General features: G+C 45.9%; 2 protein-coding genes across 7 annotated transcripts in view; both read left to right on the top strand.

Annotated features, from left to right (window-relative positions):
• Positions 1 to 3,083, top strand: part of EEPD1 (endonuclease/exonuclease/phosphatase family domain containing 1) — a 193,398-nt gene extending 190,315 nt beyond the window's left edge. For all 4 annotated transcript variants that reach the window (XM_061414136.1, XM_061414135.1, XM_061414138.1 and 1 more), the window contains exon 8: positions 2,378 to 3,083. In XM_061414136.1, the coding sequence (XP_061270120.1) occupies positions 2,378 to 2,577 (200 nt within the window). In that variant the 3' untranslated portion in view covers positions 2,578 to 3,083. The remainder of the gene's footprint in view (positions 1 to 2,377) is intronic.
• A 4,038-nt stretch (positions 3,084 to 7,121) lies between these two features.
• Positions 7,122 to 22,658, top strand: part of ANLN (anillin, actin binding protein) — a 175,424-nt gene continuing 159,887 nt past the window's right edge. Inside the window, exons 1-2 of one of the 3 annotated variants that reach the window (XM_061414132.1) lie at positions 7,122 to 7,331; positions 8,833 to 8,996. The gene's annotated coding sequence lies outside the window, so the exon portion shown is untranslated. Of the gene's footprint in view, positions 7,332 to 8,615; positions 8,997 to 22,658 lie in introns of those variants that run through there. The other 2 variants (XM_061414130.1, XM_061414131.1) reach the window with 2 other exon arrangements.

The following is a 22,658-nucleotide window of genomic DNA, read 5'->3' as shown; positions in this document are numbered from 1 at the left end:
AGATTCTTTGCCGTCTGAGTCACCAGAGAAGCCCTTACTAAACACAAATAGTTGCAGATTATACTTCAGAGAAATGTTAAAAAACATATTTAAGTACCAATGCTGGAGTCCCACTGTGAGACCAGGATGTGCAGCCACCAGGACGTGCCACCAAGACTTGGATCCTCAGGACCAGAATCTCCAGTCCTGGGCACCAATGTCCTATTGAACTGCATCATAGGAAAATCCAAAGGATGAAGAAAGTGGGTCTCAGAGGGAGTGTCAGTCATCAGACTGGGCCAGACGCAGTTTGCAGAAAGGCACCGCTGGCCAGACAGAGGTCGGTGGCAGTAGGAGGTGGTGCTGGAGTGCTTGAGCAGACAGGGCTGGAGGAAAGTTAGAAACCATTGCATCTGTCCCTTGCTCTTCAGCTGTAGAAAGCGAGGTGCAGGGAGGAGTGGCCCCCATTGTGGGACTGTTGCCTGGGCAGCAGAACTCACACCAGAACCCAAGCCTGAAAGTGAAGGTGTTAGTTGCTTAGTTCAGGTCAGTTCAGTTGCTCAGTTGTGTCCGACTCTTTGTGACCCCATGGACTGCAGCACGCCAGGCCTCCCTGCCCACCACCAACTCCTGGAGTTTACTTAAACTCATGTCCATTAAGTCAGTGATGCCATCCAACCATCTCATCCTCTGTTGTCCCCTTCTCCTCCCGCCTTCAATATTCCCAGCATCAAGGTCTTTTCAGATGAGTCAGTTCTTCGAATCAGGTGGCCAAAATCTTGGAGTTTCAGCTTCAGCATCAGTCCTTCCAATGAATATTCAGGACTGATTTCCTTTAGGATGGACTGGTTGGATCTTCTTGCAGTCCAAGGGACTCTCAAGAGTCTTCTCCAGCACCACATTTCAAAAGCATCAATTCTTCAGTGCTCAGCTTTCTTTATGGTCCAACTCTCACATCCATACATGACCACTGGAAAAACCATAGTTTGACTATACAGACCTTTGACAGCGAAGTAATTTCTCTGCTTTTTAATATGCTGTCTAGGTTGGTCATAACTTTTCTTCCAAGGAGCAAGCGTGTTTTAATCTCATGGTTGCAGTTACCATCTGCAGTGATTTTGGAGCCCCCAAGAATAAAGTCTGCCACTGTTTCCATTGCTTCCCCATCTATTTGCCATGAAGTGATGGGACCAGATGCCATGATGTTAGTTTTCTGAATGTTGAGTTTTAAGTCAACTTTTTCACTCTCCTCTTTCACTTTCATCAAGAGGCTCTTTAGTTGTTCTTAGCTTTCTGCCATAAGGGTGGCATCATCTGCATATCTGAGGTTATTGATATTGCTCCTGGCAATCTTGATTCCAGCTTGTGTTTCCTCCAGCCCAGCATTTCTCATGGTGTACTCTGCATATAAGTTAAATAAGCAGGGTGACAATATACAGCCTTGACGTACTCCTTTTCCTATTTGGAACCAGTCTGTTGTTCCATGTCCAATTCTAACTATTGCTTCTTGACCTGCATACAGATTTCTCAGGAGGCAGGTCAGGTGGTCTGGTACTCCCATCTCTTTCAGTATTTTCCACAGTTAGTTGCTTAGTCGTGTCCAACTCTTTGTGACCCCATGGACTATAGCCTACCAGACTCCTCTGTCCATGGAATTCTCTAGGCAAGAATACTGGAGTGGGTTGCCATTCTCTTCTCCAGGGTTTCTTCCCAACCCAGGGATTGAACCCAGGTCTCCTGATTACAGGCAGATAGATTTGTTACCATCTCAGCCACTAGGGAAGCCACCAGAGCCCAGGCCTGGGTCTGTTTGATTATCTGGGACAGTTCTCACTGAGGGCCATGGCCATGCTTCTAACTGCTCTGTCCTTTCTTCTGTGACTCTTCCCATTTCTTAAACATACCTTAAGCTTCACGTGTTTCTAAACCTTGACTTTAAAAATACCTTTACTATCTCATAAACTTCTGTAACTTTCTCTTCTTTACCCTTTTTGTAGAACTTTCTCCTTTCCCACCCGCCTTTGCAGCTTTGCTTTGTGAAATAGGACCTTCACTTTGGACACCTTTGTGGGAACTGTGTCCCTGTCTCGAACACTTATCCTTGCTGGTCAGATTGCAAGTGTTTGCGAAGTAAGGACGGGGTGGGGGCCAGGAGGTATGCGAATGGGCAGGAGGCCTGGACCCAGGGTAGTTTCAGCGCCTCCTTGGCAAACCCTCACTTGTCTGGGAAATCCAGTGGGCTGAGACAGTTCATTTGCACAGGCAAGCCAGGTGACTGAGGGGTCTCGTCAGGGAGCCCAGGCTTGCAGACTATACACTGTTGGCCTCCACCCACCAGCTTGCGGCCCTCCCCCACCCCCCATCCTGACCTCTGGGTCTGTCTTTCCTCTGCCTCCAGGCCACTGGGCTGTAGTGAGAGAAGGCCTCACGAACCCTTGGATTCCAGATAACTGGTCTTGGGGCGGAGTGGCTTCTGAACACTGCCCTGTGCTTGCGGAGTTTTACACGGAGAAGGACTGGACCAGGAAGGAAGGCCCTCGGAGCGGCAATGGGCTCACCCTGGAGCGGAGTGAAGCCAACATTAAACACGAGCGATGATGGCACCGAACAGGCGTTCCACCCCCTGACCCCGGGGAGTTCGCCCTTCCCCGTGAAGATGCAGAGCCAGAACCGCCTGCCCTTTTGTCCTCGTTCTGACAGCGGACAGTGCTTGCGCTGTGACCCGGCTGCCTTCCTCACAGAGTTTGTGGACTCTCATGGGGGAGGGAGCCCAGTGGGCCCTCGAGGTGCTGGATGGTCTGATCAGAAGCTGGGTAGAGAACTGGAATGTCTCTGATCTGTGGATGCCGCCAGCCTCAGCCACTGGGGGTGATCACCACACTGCCTGGACTGCAGCTCAAAGGGAATAGCCGTGGAGGCTGGAGGCAGAGCTCTCTTTCCTGACCACCAGTCTATGATGTTCTGACTGCAAATTCTGTGAAAAGCTTTTAACTTGAGTACTCTCCTCAAATATTTTGAGTGATGATTTTTAGTTTTGTTTTGAAAAAATAAACAAGAGATGAACCTGCCTGGCTGCAGTGAGAGCCTGGGGGCGGTCCCCTGTCCTTTGTGTTTTGTGCCCTCTTCTGATGTCCTGGGCCGGGTGGGGAAGGGGAGAGGCTGCGGCCTGCAGGGTCCGAACACAAGGCACCCCTAACCCTGGGAGTTCCTTTTGCATCCTCGCCTTGAGATCCTGCGGAGGTACCCCTCACACCTCACTGACCCCCGGAATCTCTGTCCAATCTTTAGATCGTCTCTTCCCTCCCGTCCAGTGCTTCATCCTCTGACCCGTTTGCTGGACCATCTATCACTTTGAAGAACCATTTGAATGATCTCCTTTCCTCCTTCCCCGTTCAATTCAGTTCACCTTCAGTTCCCCAGCATTCCCCAGGCATTCTCTACCCAGAGCCTCCATCTGCTGATCCTGAGGAATAGCTGTTGATTCTGGATCCCCAGGAAGCTAAGCCTGGGAGCATCAAGAGAGGTTGGGTCCTCCTTTGAGCGTGGGTGTTGGGGGTGGGGGGCGGGACATGTGGGTTAACTGCCATCAAGTACTCTTTCCTTCCCAGGTTGGGGTCTCCTGTAGGTCCCCATGAGACTGGGATTATAATGCCCATTTCACAGCCGAAGAAACAGGCTTACGGGGTTTCACCTCCTGAAGGTCACGCAGCCAGTAAGTACATAGATGGGATCCACACTCAGTCCAAAGCCCATGCACACATCTCAGCCCTATGCTGCTGGCACTGACGTGTGAGAGAGTTAACAATGGCAGTGAATGTGTGGACCACCATCACCACCAGTGGGAATCTAGTGACTTGAAACCCAGGGCTGGATGGGCAGTGAAAGGGTCCCTGTCCATCAAAGGATGGACACCTGGGGCATCGGGCTCCCGGGAGCATCATTGGTCATGAGCACAGGAAGGAAACCCCTTTCCGGGAGCTTTTTGGGTACCTGGTCATCACCCATTACTACTCCCAGGAGCTGTCTCTCCAGTGGGTGGGTGAGCAGCGCCTGGAGACCTGGAACCTGTGATAGCTGAGTCTTGACTGAAAGCAGTCAAGTTAGAATGAAAAGTCGTGGTGGGTAGGAAGGGGTGCTTCTCAGCTGAGCTGACCTTTTTTGGTACTTTGCTGCTGCTGCTAAGTTGCTTCAGTCGTGTCCAACTCTGTGCGATCCCATTGACGGCAGCCCACCAGGCTCCCCGTCCCTGGGATTCTCCAGGCAAGAACACTGGAGTGGGTTGCCATTTCCTTCTCCAATGCATGAAAGTGAAAAGTGAAAGTGAAGTTGCTCAGTCATGCCCAGCTCCTAGTGACCCCATGGACTGAAGCCTACCAGGCTCCTCTGTCCATGGGATTTTCCAGGCAGGAGTACTGGAGTGGGTTGCCATTGCCTTCTCCTTTATCTGCAGTTAAAACTTCCACCTGCATTCACCATTCAGATGCTCCAAGTTCTTTTAGCCAGATTTTTGCACAAAACTGTGGAGAGAAAAGGGCTTCTTAGGTGAGAAGAGGGGAGAAAAATCCAGTTAAACAACCTTTGTGAAAGTCCCATGATTTGAGCCAGAGGCTGGGGAGCTGAATGGTAGGTCATACACTGGAGTTTGCTCAGTGCCTCTGCTTAGCCTTGGCTGGATGCACACTCGCACCCCAGACACAGAGTGGGGGTGCTTGTTTCCTGAGGACCCCAGAAGTGAAGGCATTGCTTGGTAGCCACAGGCCCAGGGTTTGAAGGCAGAAGACCTGGCTGCAGAGTCCCAGCTCTGCTATGTCCAAGCTGTGGCCCCTGCAGGTTCTGCTTATCTGGCTGAGTCCTGGGTTTCTTATTTATTAAGTGGGGATAAAACCCCTCAGGGCTGCAGAGAATAAATAACATCTATAAAATTCTCAGCACGCTCTCTGACCACAGAGCTCAACTCCGGGGCCGGAGGGGGGCGGGTGGCGGTGGCGGTGGGGGGAGCCATTCCCTCTGACACATGGTGAGATCTCAACAAGCAGCAGCATTTAAAAATAATTCTTCTATTTTTTGTTGTCTTCATTTTATCCCCGGAGTTTCTGTTATCCTCAACTGGAACAGATGCTTCGTGCTTTCCCAACAGTATGCTATCCTGGACTGTCCACTGGTCCAACCGAGCTCTCAAAAGTAAGGATCCCCACCCAATGGAGCCTGTCACTGATCATCCCGCCCCACATTCCATTGAGAAAGACCCAGAGGCTCTGGACTGCACTTCACAGCTCCTCCTGGTGGAGAAACTTGGTAGGACACCCAGTAAATCATCCAGAAACAGAACCTGTGCTTTTTTTCTGCTTGAGTTGACAGGATATGGCCGACTGTCTCCCAGGAGTAACAGCTGGACTCAGACTTGGAATCTTAAGTGGTATCGTAGCTGGTCTAACGGTGGGCACATTTAGCCTTTGAAAGTCTCAGTTCCCAGCCAGGCTGTGGGATGATGGAGGCTTCCCCCAGCAGAGAGTGCCTCCCTAGGCTCCTCCCTGCCTGGGCCTGTGAGCCTTTAGCCCAGAGGCAGGATATTCATAAAACTTACAGAATTCAAAGCTCAAGTTTTCTAGAAGTGTTAAGATTAATTAATAATCAGATGGCTCATCTCTTCTCTCTCCCCCTGCACAGTAAGTATGAGAGAATTGAGTAGAGCTTAAAATCCAAAGGATACTTAAATTTACAAATTATGGATAGTTGTTGAAGCTGGGTGATAGGAACATAGGGATTCATGATGCTCTTCTACTTTTGTCTGTTTTAGACGTTTCGTAGTCACAATGAAATAAATACATACATAATAAAAGGCCCAAGCTTGCCCCAAAATGACAATGTTCAAAGTTTTATACTTTTTAACCAGAAAAATACTACATTTCCCTGTAGGCCAAGTATGCTAAAGTCCTCACAGCAGATACGTAAACATGTGAAGGGAATTACAACTCTTTCTTCTTATGCCACTCCCTGAAGGGGCATTTTGCTAGGAAGGAGTCACTGAAAGTGATCAAGTGTTAATTCTGGAATGGTGAAATTAAAATATACGTATTTGGAGGTAAAATTAAAATATAGGTATTTGGAACAAAGACAAGAAAGGGATATTTAAAAACCTTGGGCTGCTTTTCATTCGTCACACATGGTGTACCCACGAGGTTTGGCTCTGGGGGTGATCAGAGGAGAGGGAGGAAGACCCCTGACTTCCAGGATCACTCGGCCATGGTTCTGGTCTGTGCCTGTCTCCAGCAGGGGCTGCAAGGGCCTGGTTACAGAATCCCCTGTATTCTCCATTCTCCCCTTGGTGAGCCTGGAAGAGGCAGAGGGGCTTCCCCTGAGGGAGCAGCTGGCAGGAATCTGAGTGCCAGGCCTTAGGAAGCTGGGAATCCTCATGCAGCAGCCAGACAAAGTGATTCATAACTGCATCTTCCATTTTATAAGAAAACCATAGGCCCTTTCATAAAACAGAACCCTGAGCCCCCAGACTCTGGGTGCTCCATGGGGAGGGCCAGTTCCTTCCAGCCCAGCTCTCTACCCAGTCTCCATGCTGTGGCCCCGACATCAAGGCACTCACTGCTGGCATGCCCCCATCCACTGCACAGATGAGCTTTGGTACAGGCCTAAGTGGGCAAAGGGGCTTCCCTGGTGGCTCAGACGGTAAAGAATCTGCCTGCAGTGCAGGAGACCTGGGTTCGGTCCCTGGCTTGGGAAGATCCCCTGGAGAAGGGAACCCATGGCTACCCACTCCAGTATTCTGGCCTGGAGAATTCCATGGACAGAAGAGCCTCGTGGGCTACAGTCCGTGGGGTCACAAAGCGTCAGACACAATTGACCAACTTTCCCTAAGGGGGCAAAGAAACAAGCCAGGGAATCATAAACAAGCTTCCTCATCTTCAACTTGTGGGGGCAGATGGGAGTCTCCTTGCCTAACCCCACCGGAGGCCAGCAGCTCCTGCCCCTTGGAAGGACCTTTGAGTAGGTCTGGACTCCCGAGTGAGGACAGAGTGGCAGCATGAGGTCTGCCCATCTGAGGCACCCTTTCCTGGTTGATGGGCCCCCTGGGATGTCTGCCTCCAAGGAGAGAGCCCCGCCCACCACGGGGAGAGCCCCGCCCACCACAGGAGTGCCTGCTTAGCCTGATTGCTGCTGAAGCCAGGCAGGCTCAGAGGAGTGGAGGTGGGTAGCTTTGCTGAAACCAGGAAGAGGAGGTCTGGAGCAGAGCGGGCACTATCTGCCTCCTGAGTGTCCCACGGCTGGCCAGGTGACTTACACAGCTAACCTGAGGACCTTCTCCGAGGATTTGAGGCCGACTCCATCGCCCCCATTAGTTGGTAAGTCACAAAGTTGGGATTCCTGTCTCAGCTCTGAATGCAAAGGCCTTGTTTTTAAAGTTCTTTAGGGGGGTAGGCTCATACTTAAGAATAAAAAATAACTTGTCAAGCAGAGATATAAAGTGCTGTGCGAATCAGAGGAAAAGGGTATGTTTTCACTTGGCGGCAAATCTGAGTAGTCTTCCTGGGAAAGTTTTCTGAGCTGGGGCTTTAATGGACAAGACTGGTGCGGGTGGTACAGGCAGGCAGAAGACAGTATTCTGGGCAGGGGCTACTGAGGACAAGGGTGTGGAGGAGGGAAGGGCTCCGTCCAGGTCACTCTGGCAAGTTTGTGAAGGGTTGTGGGGAGAAGACTAAACAGAACCCAAGGCCAGAGTTAAAAGGCAGCAGGCCTGGGAGCTGGTAGGCTGCTCTGCAGGCCTTGTGCAAAGCAGAGGAAGAGGCTGCAGCACAGAGCCTGGCAAGAAACGTGCTGGGCATCACACTGGTCCCTGAGCAAGGGATGAGGCTGGAGTGGAGCAGCGGTGGGCATGGAGGGGCCAGGACAGTGGTCCCCCTCACCCCCGAGGAGCAGGCCCCTGGAACATTTATAGGTCTAGTTAGAGGCCCAGCAAGGTGGAGGGGGAACAGCTCTGGGAGGTACTGAGAGCTCAGCTGTAGTGAATATTACAGGCCCAGACTCCTGTTAAACCCACGTGGAACTTATTGTGATTCTGCCCAAGTTACTCGACCTTCTTCTGTAAGCCTGTTTCCATAGCTGAAAAATGGAAATGTTCCTCCCTTCTTGTAATAAGAAATGAACTATTGGGTGTGTGTGGCAATCCCCTTCCTCATCACCAGCAGTTTCTGTGGTGGCCAAGCCCTTCTGGGAGGTTCAAGTGTTTGGGGAGTTCTCAGACTGCTGCTCTGTGCCCAGACACAGCCCCTAGCCAAGCACGACAAGGCTCCTTTGTGTGAACACCACCATAAAGACCGACACGAGATCAGATGCCAGGGTCTGACCGAGAGTGGGGGGTGTGGGGAGGCCTGACCACCACTGAGAAGCAGGCCACTGCCTAAAAGTGGAGCCAAGGTGACCCTGCATTGGCGAGGAGTCTGCTGAGCATAAAACAGATCACTCGTGGGGATGGGGAGATGACCCTCACTTTCAGGGTCAGACCACACGACGCATGTTTCGCTTGGCACGTTGGATTCTGAGGTGCTTAATGGTGTCTGCTTAGAAGCCGAGCTCCTGTCAATAGTCAGTGGTGGGAGATGGGCTGTCCTAAGCTGCTATCTCTATCGTGATGAATTGTTTAATTAAATGATTCTTGTTGTGGGTGGGGAGTACTGGGGACTCAGGTTTTGCTGTGATAAGAAATGCAGTTGGCCTGGAACGTGTCAAGCAGATAAGGAGGCCTGTGGAAAACAAGTGGCCACGACAAAGGCCGGGGGCATGGAGGAGGGGAGGAGGGAATAAGGCCACAGGCCCAGGCCCGGTAGCACTTTCTGTGGTCTCCAGCCCTCCGGAAACTGCTCGGGAGGCCGAGTAGCCAAGGTTGACCTGGAGTTGCCTCAGCAGCACAGAGACCAAGGAAAGCAGGGGGCAGAGGGCCGGGGTGGCCAGGCCCCCAGACACTTGCAGCCTGGAGCAGGGAGGACAAGCTTCGAGCTTCAAAGGCAGAGGTAAGGTGTGGTCTGGGGCACCCTGGTGTCACCATTCCTCTCTTCATCTCAGGGGTGGGGGCTGGAGGGGCGACATTCTCTTTTTTTCTCAGATCTGGGTTCCCAGGGGGCCAGGTTGGGGCTGGTAACACGGGAAATGCAGGCCAATGAGATCAGTGACATCCACAGGCTGAAGAGCAGCCGGAAAAGAGGGCGCTGCCTCACCCGCCCAGAGCCTGGTCCTCATGCACAGGTGGTTCCGGGGGCTTGGGCGGGAGGGAGACAGGAGAGAGACAGGCCCCAGAAGAGGTTTCCCACGTGCTGGCGTTTTCCTGCATCTGGGGGGTCAAACCGCACAGGTGCCTTTGGTTCTGGGGCGCCTGCTTGTGTGTGCTGAGCAACTGAGGTCCCATCTGTAGTCTGTGGTGGAAGACGGGCGCTCCTAAGTGCCCTGCTGCCTCCCTCATGACGAGTTATTTAATTCAGTGATTAAATAATAATTCAGCGATTTGTTGCTGGTGGGGAGCATTAAGGACTCAGGTTTTACTGTGGTGGTGAATGAGGACGATTGGCTGGCCCTGTGTGATTGCATCCGAACTGGCTGCTTCGGGCTGAACCCAAGTCTGTAAGCTGGAGGAGGGTGTCAGGCCTCCAGGCCCACTCTGCATCCTGGGATAGTGTCTTCACTCTGAGTTCAGAGATGTCCTGAGGGGCATTTTTATTTATTTGGATTTCTATTCAAAAATTTTATATTTATAATTGATTTACAGTGTTGTGTCAATTTCAGGTGTATAACAAAGTGATTCAATACATATATGTTCTTTTCAAAGTCTTCTTCCATTTATTACAGAATAATGAGTAGCGTTCCCTGTGCTGTACTAGGTCCATGTTGATTTACTTATTTTATATATGTAGTGTGTACGTCAATCCCAAACTCCTAATTTAGCCCTTCACCCCCCAATACTTTCCCCCTTGGTAACCATAAGTTTGTTTTCAAAGTCTGTGAGTCTGTTTCTGCTTCGTAAACAAGGTCATTTGCATGATGGTTTTAGATTTCACATCCAAGTGATGTCGTGTGACGTTTGTCCTCTCTGACACTTCATCCAGTATGGTAGTCTCTGGGTCCATCCATGTTCCTGCAAGCGCCGTTCTTTCTTTCTAATGGTTGAGTAATATTCCACTGTATATATACGTCTTTTTATCCATTCTTCTGTCAATGTACGTTTTAGTTGCTTCCATGTCCTAGCTGTTTTATACAGCGCTGCAATGAACTTCAGGGTGCATGTATCATTTTGAACCATGTTTTTCTCCAGAAACATCGCCAGGAGTGGGACTGCTGGAGCCATGTGGTAGATCTATTCTTTAGCTTTTCAAGGAACCTCCATACTGTTCTCTATAGTGGCTGGACCAATTAACGTTTCCACCAACAGTGTATTCGGGTTCCACATCCTCTCCAGCATTTACTGTTTATAGCCTTTTTTAAACCTTATTTTATATATAGCAGATTAACTATGTTGTGATAGTTTCAGTAAAGGACTCAGCCGTACATGTATCCATTCTCCCCCAAGCTCCTCTCCCATCCAGGCTGCCACATAACATTGAGCAGACTTCCATGTGCTGTATCGTAGGTCCTTGCTTGCTTATAGACTTTTTGATGAGGGTCATTCTGACTGGTGTAGGGTGATATCTCATTGTTGTTTTGTATTTCTCTAATAATTAGCAATGTTGAGTATCTTTTCATGTGCCTTTGGCCATCTGTGTTCTTTGGAGGATTGGGTTATTTGTTTTTGATATTGAGCTTCATGAACTCTTTGTAAATTTTGGAGATTAACCCCTTGTCAGTTGCAAATATTTTCTCCCATTCTATGGGTTGTCTTTTTGTTTTATGGTTTTTCTTTGCTGTGCAAAAGCTTTTGAGTTTAAGTAGGTCCCATTTGTTTATTTTTGTTTTTACTTTCATTACTCTAGGAGACGGATTAAAAATTATATTCCTGCGATTTATGCCTAAGAATGTTCTGCCTATGGTTTCCTCTAGGAATTTTATAGTATCAGGTTGTACATTTAGGTCTTTAATCACATTGAAACCGTAAAGTGGCATTTTTAAAGAGGCTACTGAGATGGCTTTACCTCTCAGCCAAGGGGGCACCCTCACTGCTCTATGCTTCAAGGAATCCTGTGAATTTTCTAGGCTGTAGAAATGCCCCCATTCACTGACTTTAAAAGCCCAAGGACAGGGAGTCAGGAAGTGCCAGGATGAGGCCCCGCTGGCGGGCCACCTGCGGCCAGCGTTTCCTGGCCGTCAGGTTCCATCCTGCTCCAGTGTTACCTCTGACTGAGATTTCAGACAAGGAGCGTCGCTTTCCTGAGCAGTGGGGATCCCGCATCAGTGCATTGAAGGGTCTCCCTAGGAGCTCCCTGGCCTGCAGCGCTGACCCCAAGCGTCCATGCTAGAATGCTGATTAGGTCCCGCTGTGGTCTGGGTGGGTCAGTGAAGGTGCCCGGAGACACACATTGAGAGACTTGAGGGGAATTCGTTTAAACAGAGTACGGAGAGGTATGGCTGAACCCACTATAAACACTACCCAAGACAGAGATGAGGTGACTGAAACATGAAGACATGCACGAGTGTATAAGAATTTTAGTGTGGCTTTCACTGCCTAGGTAAGGGATTCCTTCAGCAGGGGCAATAACTACCTGTGAAGCAGATCAACAAGGTGCTCAACACATGAAGGGTCAAAGGTGACAAACGGCAGGAGCGCCATTGTGACAGTGGCTGTTTTATTAAGAGTCTGAGTTCTTGGCTTGCTGTCCCAGAACAACTGGCAGAGAGGATCTTTCATTACTTCAGTTACCAAACACAGGACCAGTTTTCAAAGATTTGTGTTGGGTAAATCCTTACTGTTAATATTCAGAAACGTGAACGTGAAGTCGCTCAGTCATATCTGACTCTTTGCGACACCATGGACTGTATCCTACCAGGCTCCTCTGTCCATGGGATTTTCCAGGCAATAGTACTGGAGTGGATTGCCGTTTCCTTCTCCAAGGGATCTTCCCAACCCAGGAATCGAACCCGGGTCTCCCACATTGTAGACAGACGCTTTACCGTCTGAGCCACCGAGGAAGTCCAATATTCAGAAAACTGGTAAGCAACTGGCGCTCTAGGAATTTTTTTTAAACTTTTCTTCTGAATTTTTCTAAACATATTCTTCATAGTTTCTTTATCCAAATCTTAAATCACCAGAGAAATTTTTAGAAGTCCTAATATTTTCATATGTAGCTCACAGAGGGGTTTATGGGCCTGCTTGCTGGCAAGCAGCAGTCAGACTGAGTGGTTTTGGTGCTGAGGTCAGCAGGGTGCAATGCATACCTGGGAGGATCAGATGCATCCACCTTCATAGGCAACTTCTGGCCTCAGTTCTCATCTGCAGCATACAGTTCTCAAAGCCTGAAATTATCCCTGACAAATCTTGTCACACATCAACCCCAAGACACCTCCAGTGTTTCCCAAAGGCCCTTAGGAATCCCAATTTATAGACCTGTTTACTTGCGGAGTGCAGTGAGAGATGGTTAGAACTTGCTGTGATTCCCAGGATTTTAAAATAACCTAGATTACAAGGTCTGACAGCTGCATTGTCACTGGGTATCTTGGGTTTGTGACATAAGACCTAAAGACCCACAGAGCTATTATATTAATATATCAAAACAAGATGAGAAATCACCAGTTCCTAGGCTCACCTGTGTGAAATCCAGAAACAAGGGGGACCCCAGGTTGTGGGTCGCTGTTAGCTGCTGAGCTGAGAAATCTCTTTGGCCAAGGCATCTGGTATCTTTTCTCTCTCATTTCTCTAAAAGCAAAATACTGGTTTTCCTGAGAAGTGTCTTAGGTAATTATGTTAGGAAGCTGTGGTAAGATAAAATACCATCTGAATCTCAAATGGCTCACATTTCAAACAGACATTAAAATGTTATTAAAGATATCTGTCAAGACTGTAAATAGTATATACTTTAGCATAGAATAGACTCTGTATATTTATATACAGAGTGTGTGTGTGTGTGTGTGTGTGTGTGTATATATATATATATATATGTATATATATATTGCTTTTCAGTGCATCATCTCAGGGAATTTTATGACAAACTGGCCAGTGAGAAATTTAAATTGAAGGGAGGAAACAGATTTTGGAAGACCTGCAGGACACGTCAGTAACTCCTTCTCCAGAGCTATTTAAGGTGATATGTACATCTTTCCTGGAAAAGAAAACAGCACAGGACCTCTTTCCTGTGCTATGCTGTGCTAAGTCACTTCAGTTGTGTCAGACTCTGCGCAACCCTATGAGTTGTAGCCTATCAGGCCCCTCTGTCCATGGGATTCTCCTTTCAAGAACAATGGAGTGGGTCGCCATTCCCTTCTCCAGGGGATCTTTCAGGTTCCAGACCCAGGGATCAAACCCATGTATCTTATGTCCCCTACATTGGCGGAGGGGGCGGGGGGTGGGGCTCTTTACCACTAGTGCCACCTGGGGAGCCCAGAGGGCCTCTGTATGTGTGTGTTAGTAGCTCAGTCATGTCTGACTCTTTGCAACCCCGTGGACTGTAGCTCACCAGGCTCTTCTGTCCATGGAATTTCTCAGGCAAGAATACTGGAGTGAGTTGCCACTCCCTTCTCCAGGGGATCTTCCCAATCCAGCGATCAAACCCTGGTCTCCCACATTGCAGGCAGACTCTTTACTGTCTGAGCCACCAGGGAAGCCCTAGAGGGCCTGACATAAAATACTGAAAAGGAAAAGAGCTAAAACAGAGTGGGAACAAAGGGTTTGTGTTCCCTCTAGTGGACAGTTGTGGAGTGGCACCCAGAAATTCACTCCAGACCTCTTTGCTGTTGTTCAGTCACTACGTCCTGTCCAACTCTTTGCCACCCCGTGGACTGCAGCATGCCAGGCTCATCTCTCCTTCACTATCTGCTGGAGTTTACTCAGATTCATGCCCACTGAGTCAGTGATGCTATCTAACTATCTTGTCCTCTGCTTCCCCCTTCTATTGCCTTCAGTCTTTCCTAGTATTAGGGTCATTTCCAAAGAATCGGCTATTTGCATCAGGTGGCCAAAGTATTGGAGCTTCAGCATCAGTCCTTTCAATGAATATTCCGGGTTGATTTCCTTCAGGATTGACTGGTTTTATCTCCTTGCTGTTCAAGAGACTCTCAAGAATCTTCTTCAGCAGCACCACAGTTCAAAAGCATCGGTTCTTTGGTGCTGTCTTCTATATGGTCCAACTCTCACATTCCTACATGATCTTTATGGTCCAACTCTCACATCTGAACATGACTACTGGAAAAACAATAGCTTTGACTAAATGGACTTTGTTGGTAAACTGATATCTCTGCTTTTGAATACACTGTCTAGGTTTGTCATAGCTTTCCTTCCAAGGAGGAAGCATTTTTTAATTTTGTTGCTGTCTGAAGTGACTTTCCAGAACCCAGAAAAGTAAAATGTCACCACTTCCACTTTTCCCCCTTCTATTTGCCATGAAGTGATGGGAACGGATGTCATGATCTTTGTTTTTTGAATGTTGAGTTTTAAGCCAGCTTTTTCACTCTCCTCTTTCACTTTCATCAAGAGGCTCTTTAGTTTCTCTGTGCTTTCTGCCATAAGGGTGGTGTCATCTGCATGTCTGAGGTTGTTGATATTTCTCCAAGCAATCTTGATTGCAGCTTATAATTCATCCAGCCCAGCATTTCCCATGATGTACTCTACATATAAGTTAAATAAGCAGGGTGACAATATAAAACCTTGTCATATTCCTTTCCCAGTTTGGAACCAATCAGTTGTTCAATGTCCAGTTTCAACTGTTGCTTCTTGACCTGCATACAGCTTTCTCAGGAGACAGGTTAAGGTGGTCCAGTATTCCCATCTATTTAAGAATTTTCCACAGTTTGTTGTGATCCACACAGTCATAGGCTTTAATGTGGTCAAAGAAGCAGAAGTAGATGTTTTCTGGAATTCCCTTTCTTTCTCCATGATCCAACAAATGTTGGCAATTTAATCTCTGGCTCCTCTGCCTTTTCTAAACCCAACTTGTACATCTGGAAGTTCTTGGTTCACATACTGCTGAAACCTAGCTTGAAGGATTTTGAGCATAACCTTGCTAGCTTGTGAAATGAGTGCACTTAATGTGGTAATTTGAACATTCTTTGGCATCACCCTTCTTTGGGATTGAAATGAAAACTGACCTTTTCCAGTCCTGTGGCCACTGCTGAATTTTCCAAATTTGCTGACATGTTGAGTGCAACACTTTAACAGCATCATTTTTAGTATTTAACACCAAAAACATTTTGTGTTGGGTTACAGCCGATTACCAATGTTGTAGTTTCAGGTGAACAGGAAAGGGACTCAGCCATACCCATACATATACACATATCCATTCACCCCCAAACCCCCTCTAATACAGGCTGGCACATAACATTGAGCAGAATTCCATGTGTTATACAATAGGTCTTTGTTGGTTATCCAAATTAAATATAGCAGTGTGTACATGACCTTCCCAAAGTCCCTAACTGCCCCTTCCCCCTGGCAACTATAAATTTGTTTTTTAAGTCTGTGAGTCTCTATTTTGTAAGTAAGTTCATTTGTATCATTTCTTTTTAGATTCCACATATAAGGGATGTCATATGATATTTCTCCTATGTCTGACCTTCTTCATTCAGTATGACACTCTTGGTCCGTCCATGTTGCTGCACATGGCATTATTTCATCCTTTTTAATGGCTGAGTAATATTCCATTGTATATAGGTACCCTGTCTTCTTTATTTGTTGCTCTGTCAATGGACATTTAGGTTGCTTCTAGGTCTCGGCTATTGTAAACAGTGCTGCAATGAACATTGGGGTGCATGTATCTTTTCAGGCCATGTTTTTCTCTGGATATATGCTCAGGAGTGGGATTGCAGGGTCACATGGTAGCTCCATTTTTAGTTTTTTAAGGAACCTCCATACTGTTCTCCATAGTGACTGAACCAATTTACATTCCCACCAAGAGTGCAGGCGGGTTCCCTTCTCTCCACACCCTCTCCAACATTTGTTGTTTGTGAATTTTTTGATGATAGATATTCTGAACTGTGTGAGATGATAGTCTCATTGTAATTTTGATTTGTATTTCTGTAATAACTAATGATATTGAACATCTTTTCCTGTGTCTATTGGCCATCTGTATGTACATTTTAGAGAAAAGTCTATTCAGGTCTTCTGCCTACTTTTTGAGTTTGTTTTTGTTGCTACTAAGCATCATAAACTGTTTGTAAATTTGGGAGTTCAGTTCAGTTGCTCAGTCATGTCCGACTCTTTGCGACCCCATGAATTGCAGCACGCCAGGCCTCCCTGTCCATCACCAACTCCCGGAGTTCACTCAAACTCACATCCATCATGTCGGTGATGCCATCCAGCCATCTCATCCTCTGTCGTCCCCTTCTCCTCCTGCCCCCAATCCCTCCCAGCATCAGAGTCTTCTCCAATGAGTCAACTCTCCGCATGAGGTGGCCAAAGTATTGGAGTTTCAGCTTTAGCATCATTCCTTCCAAAGAATACCCAGGACTGATCTCCTTCAGAATAGACTGGTTGGATCTCCTTGCAGTCCAAGGGACTCTCAAGAGTCTTCTCCAACACCACAGTTCAAAACCATCAATTTTTCGGCATTCAGTTTTCTTCACAGTCCAACCCTCACATCCATACATGACCACTGGGAAAACCATAGCCTTGACTAGATGGACCTTAGTTGGCAAAGTAATGTCTCTGCTTTTGAATATGCTATCTAGGTTGGTCATAACTTTCCTTCCAGGGAGTAAGCGTCTTTTAATTTCATGGCTGCAGTTGCCATCTGCAGTGATTTTGGAGCCCCCAAAATAAAGTCTGACACTGTTTCCACTGTTTCCCCATCTATTTCCCATGAAGTGATGGGACCAGATGCCATGATTTTCGTTTTCTGAATGTTGAACTTTAAGCCAACTTTTTCAATCTCCTCTTTCAGTTTCATCAAGAGGCTTTTTAGTTCCTCTTCACTTTCTGCCATAAGGGTGGTGTCATCTGCATATCTCAGGTTATTGATATTTCTCGCAGCAATCTTGATTCCAGTTTGTGTTTCTTCCAGCCCAGTGTTTCTCATGATGTACTCTGCATATAAGTTAAATAAGCAGGGTGACAATATACAGCCTTGACATACTCCTTTTCCTATTTGGAACCAGTCTGTTGTTCCATGTCCAATTCTAACTGTTGCTTCCTGACCTGCATATAAGTTTCTCAAGAGGCAGATCAGGTGGTCTGGTATTCCCATCTCTTTCAGAATTTTCCACAGTTTATTGTGATCCACACAGTCAAAGGCTTTGGCATAGTCAATAAAGCAGAAATAGATGTTTTTCTGGAACTCTCTTCCTTTTTCCATGATCCAGCAGATGTTGGAAATTTGATCTCTGATTCCTCTGCCTTTTCTAAAACCAACTTGAACATCTGGAAGTTCATGGTTTGCATATTGCTGAAGCCTGGCTTAGAGAATTTTGAGCATTACTTTACTAGCGTGTTAAGTGAAGTGAAGTCAGTCATGTCTGATTCTTTGCAACCCCATGGACTGTAGCCTACCATGTTCCTCCGTCCGTGGGTGTGGGTTTCCATTTCCTCTGTCCGTGGGAGTGGGTTGCCATTTCCTTCTCTAGTAGATCTTCCCAACTCAGGGATTGAACCTGGGTCTCCCACATTGCAGGCAGACACTTTACCATCTGAGCCACCAGGAAAACTCTAGCTTGTGAGATGAGTGCAATTGTGTGGTAGTTTGAGCATTCTTTAGCATTGTCTTTCTTTGGGATTGGAATGAAAACTGACCTTTTCCAGTCCTGTGGCCACTGCTGAGTTTTCCAAATTTGCTAGCATATTGAGTGCAGCACTTTCACAGCATCATCTTTCAGGATTTGAAATAGCTCAACTGGAATTCCATCACCTCCACTAGCTTTGTTCATAGTGATGCTTTCTAAGGCCCACTTGACTTCACATTCCAGGATGTCTGGCTCTAGGTGAGTGATCACACCATCGTGATTATCTGGGTCATGAAGATCTTTTTGGTACACTTCTTCTGTGTATTCTTGCCACCTCTTCTTAATATCTTCTGCTTCTGTTAGGTCCATACAATTTCTGTCCTTTATCGAGCCCATCTTTGCATGAAATGTTCCCTTGGTATCTCTAATTTTCTTGAAGAGATCTCTAGTCTTTCCCATTCTGTTGTTTTCCTCTATTTCTTTGCACTGATCACTGAGGAAGGCTTTCTTATCTCTTCTTGCTGTTCTTTGAAACTCTCCATTCAGATGCTTATATTTTTCCTTTTCTCCTTTGCTTTTTGCTTCTCTTCTTTTCACAGCTATTTGTAAGGCCTCCCCAGACAGCCATTTTGCTTTTTTGCATTTCTTTTCCATGGGGATGGTCTTGATCCCTGTCTTCTGAACAATGTCACAAACCTCAGTCCATAGTTCATCAGGCACTCTATCAAATCTAGTCCCTTAAATCTATTCCTCACTTCCACTGTATAATCATAAGGGATTTGATTTAGGTCATACCTGAATGGTCTAGTGGTTTTCCCTACTTTCTTCAATATAAGTCTGAATTTGGCAATAAGGAGTTCATGATCTGAGCCACAGTCAGCTCCCAGTCTTGTTTTTGCTGACTGTATGGAGCTTCTCCATCTTTGGCTGCAAAGAATATAATCAATCTGATTTCGGTGTTGACCATCTGGTGATATCCATGTGTAGCATCTTCTCTTGTGTTGTTGGAAGAGGGTGTTTGCTATGACCAGTGTGTTCTCTTGGCAAAATTCTATTCGCCTTTGACCTGCTTCTTTCTGTATTCCAAGGCCAAATTTGCCTGTTACCCCAGGTGTTTCTTGACTTCCTACTTTTGCATTCCAGTCCCCTAAAATGAAAAGGGGAGAGGGCAATGGCAACCCACTCCAGTACTCTTGCCTGAAAAATCCCATGGACGGAGGACCCTGGTGGGCTGCAGTCCATGGGGTCTCTGAGAGTTGGACACGACTTAGCAGCAGCAGCAGCAGCATAATGAAAAGGACATCTTTTTTGGGTGTCAGCTCTAAAAGGTCTTGTAGGTCCTTTTTTTGTGTGTGTGTGTGAATTTTATTCATCTTATTTTTTTAAATTTTATTTTATTTTTAAACTTTACATAATTGTATTAGTTTTGCCAAATATCAAAATGAATCCACCACAGGTATATATGTGTTCCCCATCCTGAACCTTCCTCCCTCCTCCCTCCCCATACCATCCCTCTGGGTCGTCCCAGTGCACTAGCCCCAAGCATCCAGTATCGTGCATCGAACCTGGACTGGCATCTCGTTTCATACATGATATTTTACATGTTTCAATGCCACAGTCTGCTCCCGGTCTTGTTTTTGCTGACTGTATAGAGCTTCTCCATCTTTGGCTGCAAAGAATAGAATCAATCTGATTTCGGTGTTGACCATCTGGTGATGTCCATGTGTACAGTCTTCTCTTGTGTTGTTGGAAGAGGGTGTTTGCTATGACCAGTGCATTCTCTTGGCAAAACTCTATTAGCCTTTGCCCTGCTTCAGTCCATATTCCAAGCCCAATTTTGCCTGTTACCCCAGATGTTTCTTGACTTCCTACTTTTGCATTCCAGTCCCCTGTAATGAAAAGGACATCTTTTTTGGGTGTTAGTTCTAAAAGGTCTTGTAGGTCTTCATAGAACCATTCAACTTCAGCTTCTTCAGCGTTACTGGTTGGGGCACAGACTTGGATTACTGTGATATTGAATGGTTTGCCTTGGAAACGAACAGAGATCATTCTGTCATTTTTGAGATTGCATCCAAGTACTGCGTTTTGGACTCTTTTGTTGACCGGGATGGCTACTCCATTTCTTCTAAGGGATTCCTGCCCACAGTAGTAGATATAATGGCCATCTGAGTTAAATTCACCCATTCCAGTCCATTTTAGTTCGCTGATTCCTAGAATGTTGACATTCACTCTTGCCATCTCCTGTTTGACCACTTCCAATTTGCCTTGATTCATGAAACTAACATTCCAGGTTCCTATGCAATATTGCTCTTTACAGCATCAGACCTTGCTTCTATCACCAGTCACACCCACAACTGGGTATTGTTTTTGCTTTGGCTCCATCCCTTCATTCTTTCTGGAGTTATTTCTCCACTGATCTCCAGTAGCATATTGGGCACCTACTGACCTGGGGAGTTCCTTTTTCAGTATCCTATCATTTTGACTTTTCATACTGTTCATCGGGTTCTCAAGGCAAGACTACTGAAGTGGTTTGCCATTCCCTTCTCCAGTGGACCACATTCTGTCAGATCTGTCCACCATGACCTGCCCATCTTGGGTAGCCCCACAGGGCATGGCTTAGTTTCGTTGAGTTAGACCAGGCTGTGGTCCGTATGATTAGATTGACTAGTAAATTTGGGAGAGTAATCCCTTATTGGTCAGATAACTTGCAAATATTTCCTCCTGATCTGTGGGCTGTCTTTCCATTTTGTTTATTGTTTCCTTTGCTCTGCAAAAGCTTTTGAGTTTCAGCAGGTCCCATTTGTGTATGTTTGCTTTTATTTCCATTATTCTTGGAGATGGATCAAAAAAGATGTTGCTATGATTTATGTCAGACAGTATTCTGCCTATGTTTTCCTCTAGGAGTTTTATCGTGTCCAGTCTCACATTTAGATCTTTAATCCATTTTGAGGTTATTTTTGTTTATGGAGTTAAAGAATGATATGATTTCATTTTTTTTTTTTTTACATGTGGCTGTCCAGTTTTCCCTGCACCATTTGTTGAAGAAACTGTCTTTCCTGCATTGTGAAATCTTGTCTCTTTTGTCATAGATTAATTGACCATAGGTGCATGGGCTTATTTCTGGGTTTTCTATCCTGTTCCATGAATCTATATTTCTATTTTGTACCAATACCATACTGTTTTGATGACTATAGCTTTGTAGTATAGTCTGAAGTCAAGGAGCCTGATTCCTCCAGCTCCATTTTTCAAGACTGCTTTGGCTATTCAGGGTCTTTTTTGTCTCCATACAAATTTTGAGATATTTTGTTCTCATTGTGTGAAAAATGCCATTGGTAGTTTGATAGGGATTGTATAGAATCTGTAGATTGCCTTGGGCAGTATACTCATTTTGACAATATTGATTCTTCCAATCCACAAACATGGTATATTTTTCCATCTGTTTATGTCTTTGATTTCTTTCATCAGCATCTTATATTTTTTGGTGTACAGGTCTTTTGTCTCCTTAGGTAGGTTTATTCCTGGATATTGTATTCTTTTTGATGCAATGGAACTGCTTCTAGAACTTCTCTTTCTGATCTTTCATTGTTATTGTATATATATCCAACAGACTTCTGTGTATTGATTTTGTAACTTGCAATTTTACCAAATTCATTGGTGAGTTCTGGTAGGATTCTGGCATCATCTTTAGGATATTCTATGTATGGTACCATATCATCTGCAGACAGTGACAGTTTAGCTTCTTCTGATTTGAATTCCCTTTACTTCTTTTTCTTCTCTGATTGCTGTAGGTAGGACTTCCAAATCTATGTTGAATAAAAGTGGTGAGAGTGGACATCCTTTTCCTGTTCCTGATATTAGAGGGAATGCTTTCAGCTTTTCACCATTGAGTAGGATGCCAGCTGTAGGTTTGTCATGCTGCTGCTAAGTCGCTTCAGTCGTGTCCGACTCTGTGCAACCCCATAGACAGCAGCCCATTAGGCTCCTCTGTCCCTGGGATTCTCCAGGCAAGAATACTGGAGTGGGTTGCCATTTCCTTCTCCAATGCATGAAAGTAAAAAGTAAAAGTGAAGTCGCTCAGTCGTGTCCAACTCTTAGTGACCCCACGGACTTCAGCCTACCAGCCTCCTCTGTCCATGGATTTTCCAGGCAAGAGTACCGGAGTGGGGTGCCATTGCCTTCTCCGAGGTTTGTCATAAATGGCCTCTAATATTTTGAGATATGTACCCTCTATGCTCACTTTCTGGAGAGTTCTTATCATAAATGGGTTCTGAATTTTGATAAATGTTTTTTCTGCATCCATTGAGGTGATCATATGGTTTTCGTTCTTCAATTTGTTGATATGGTATATCACATTGATTTTCAGATGACGAAAAATCCTTGCATCCCTGGGATGAATCCCACTTGATCGTTGAGTATGATCTTTTAAATGTATTGTTGGGGGTTACTAGTATTTTGTTGAGGAATTTTGCATCTGTGTTTATCAGTGATATTGGACTGTAGTTTTCTTTTTTTGTGGTATCTTTGTCTGATTTTGGTATCATGATGATAGTGGCCTCATAAAATGAGTTGGGAAATTTTCTTTGTGATTTTTTAGAACAGTTTCAGAAGGATAGGTGTTAAACGCTTTTCTAAAATTTTTTTAAGTTCACCTGTGAAGCTTTCAGGTCCTGGACTTCTGTTGGGTTTTTAATCACAGTTTCGATTTCAGTGCTTGTGATTGGTCTGTTCATTTTTTATATTTTTTTCTGGTTCTAGAGAGACTTGTACCTTTCTATCCATTTCTTCCAGGTTGTCCATTTTATTGGCATACAGTTGTTCATAGTAGTCTCTTATGATCCTTGGTATTTCTGTGGAGTCAGTTGTAACTCTTTACATTTCTAATTTTACTGGTT

Source organism: Bos javanicus, chromosome 4 (genome assembly GCF_032452875.1).
Source record: "Bos javanicus breed banteng chromosome 4, ARS-OSU_banteng_1.0, whole genome shotgun sequence".
Lineage (NCBI taxonomy): Eukaryota > Metazoa > Chordata > Mammalia > Artiodactyla > Bovidae > Bos > Bos javanicus.
This window is presented reverse-complemented; position numbering and strand designations above follow the sequence as displayed.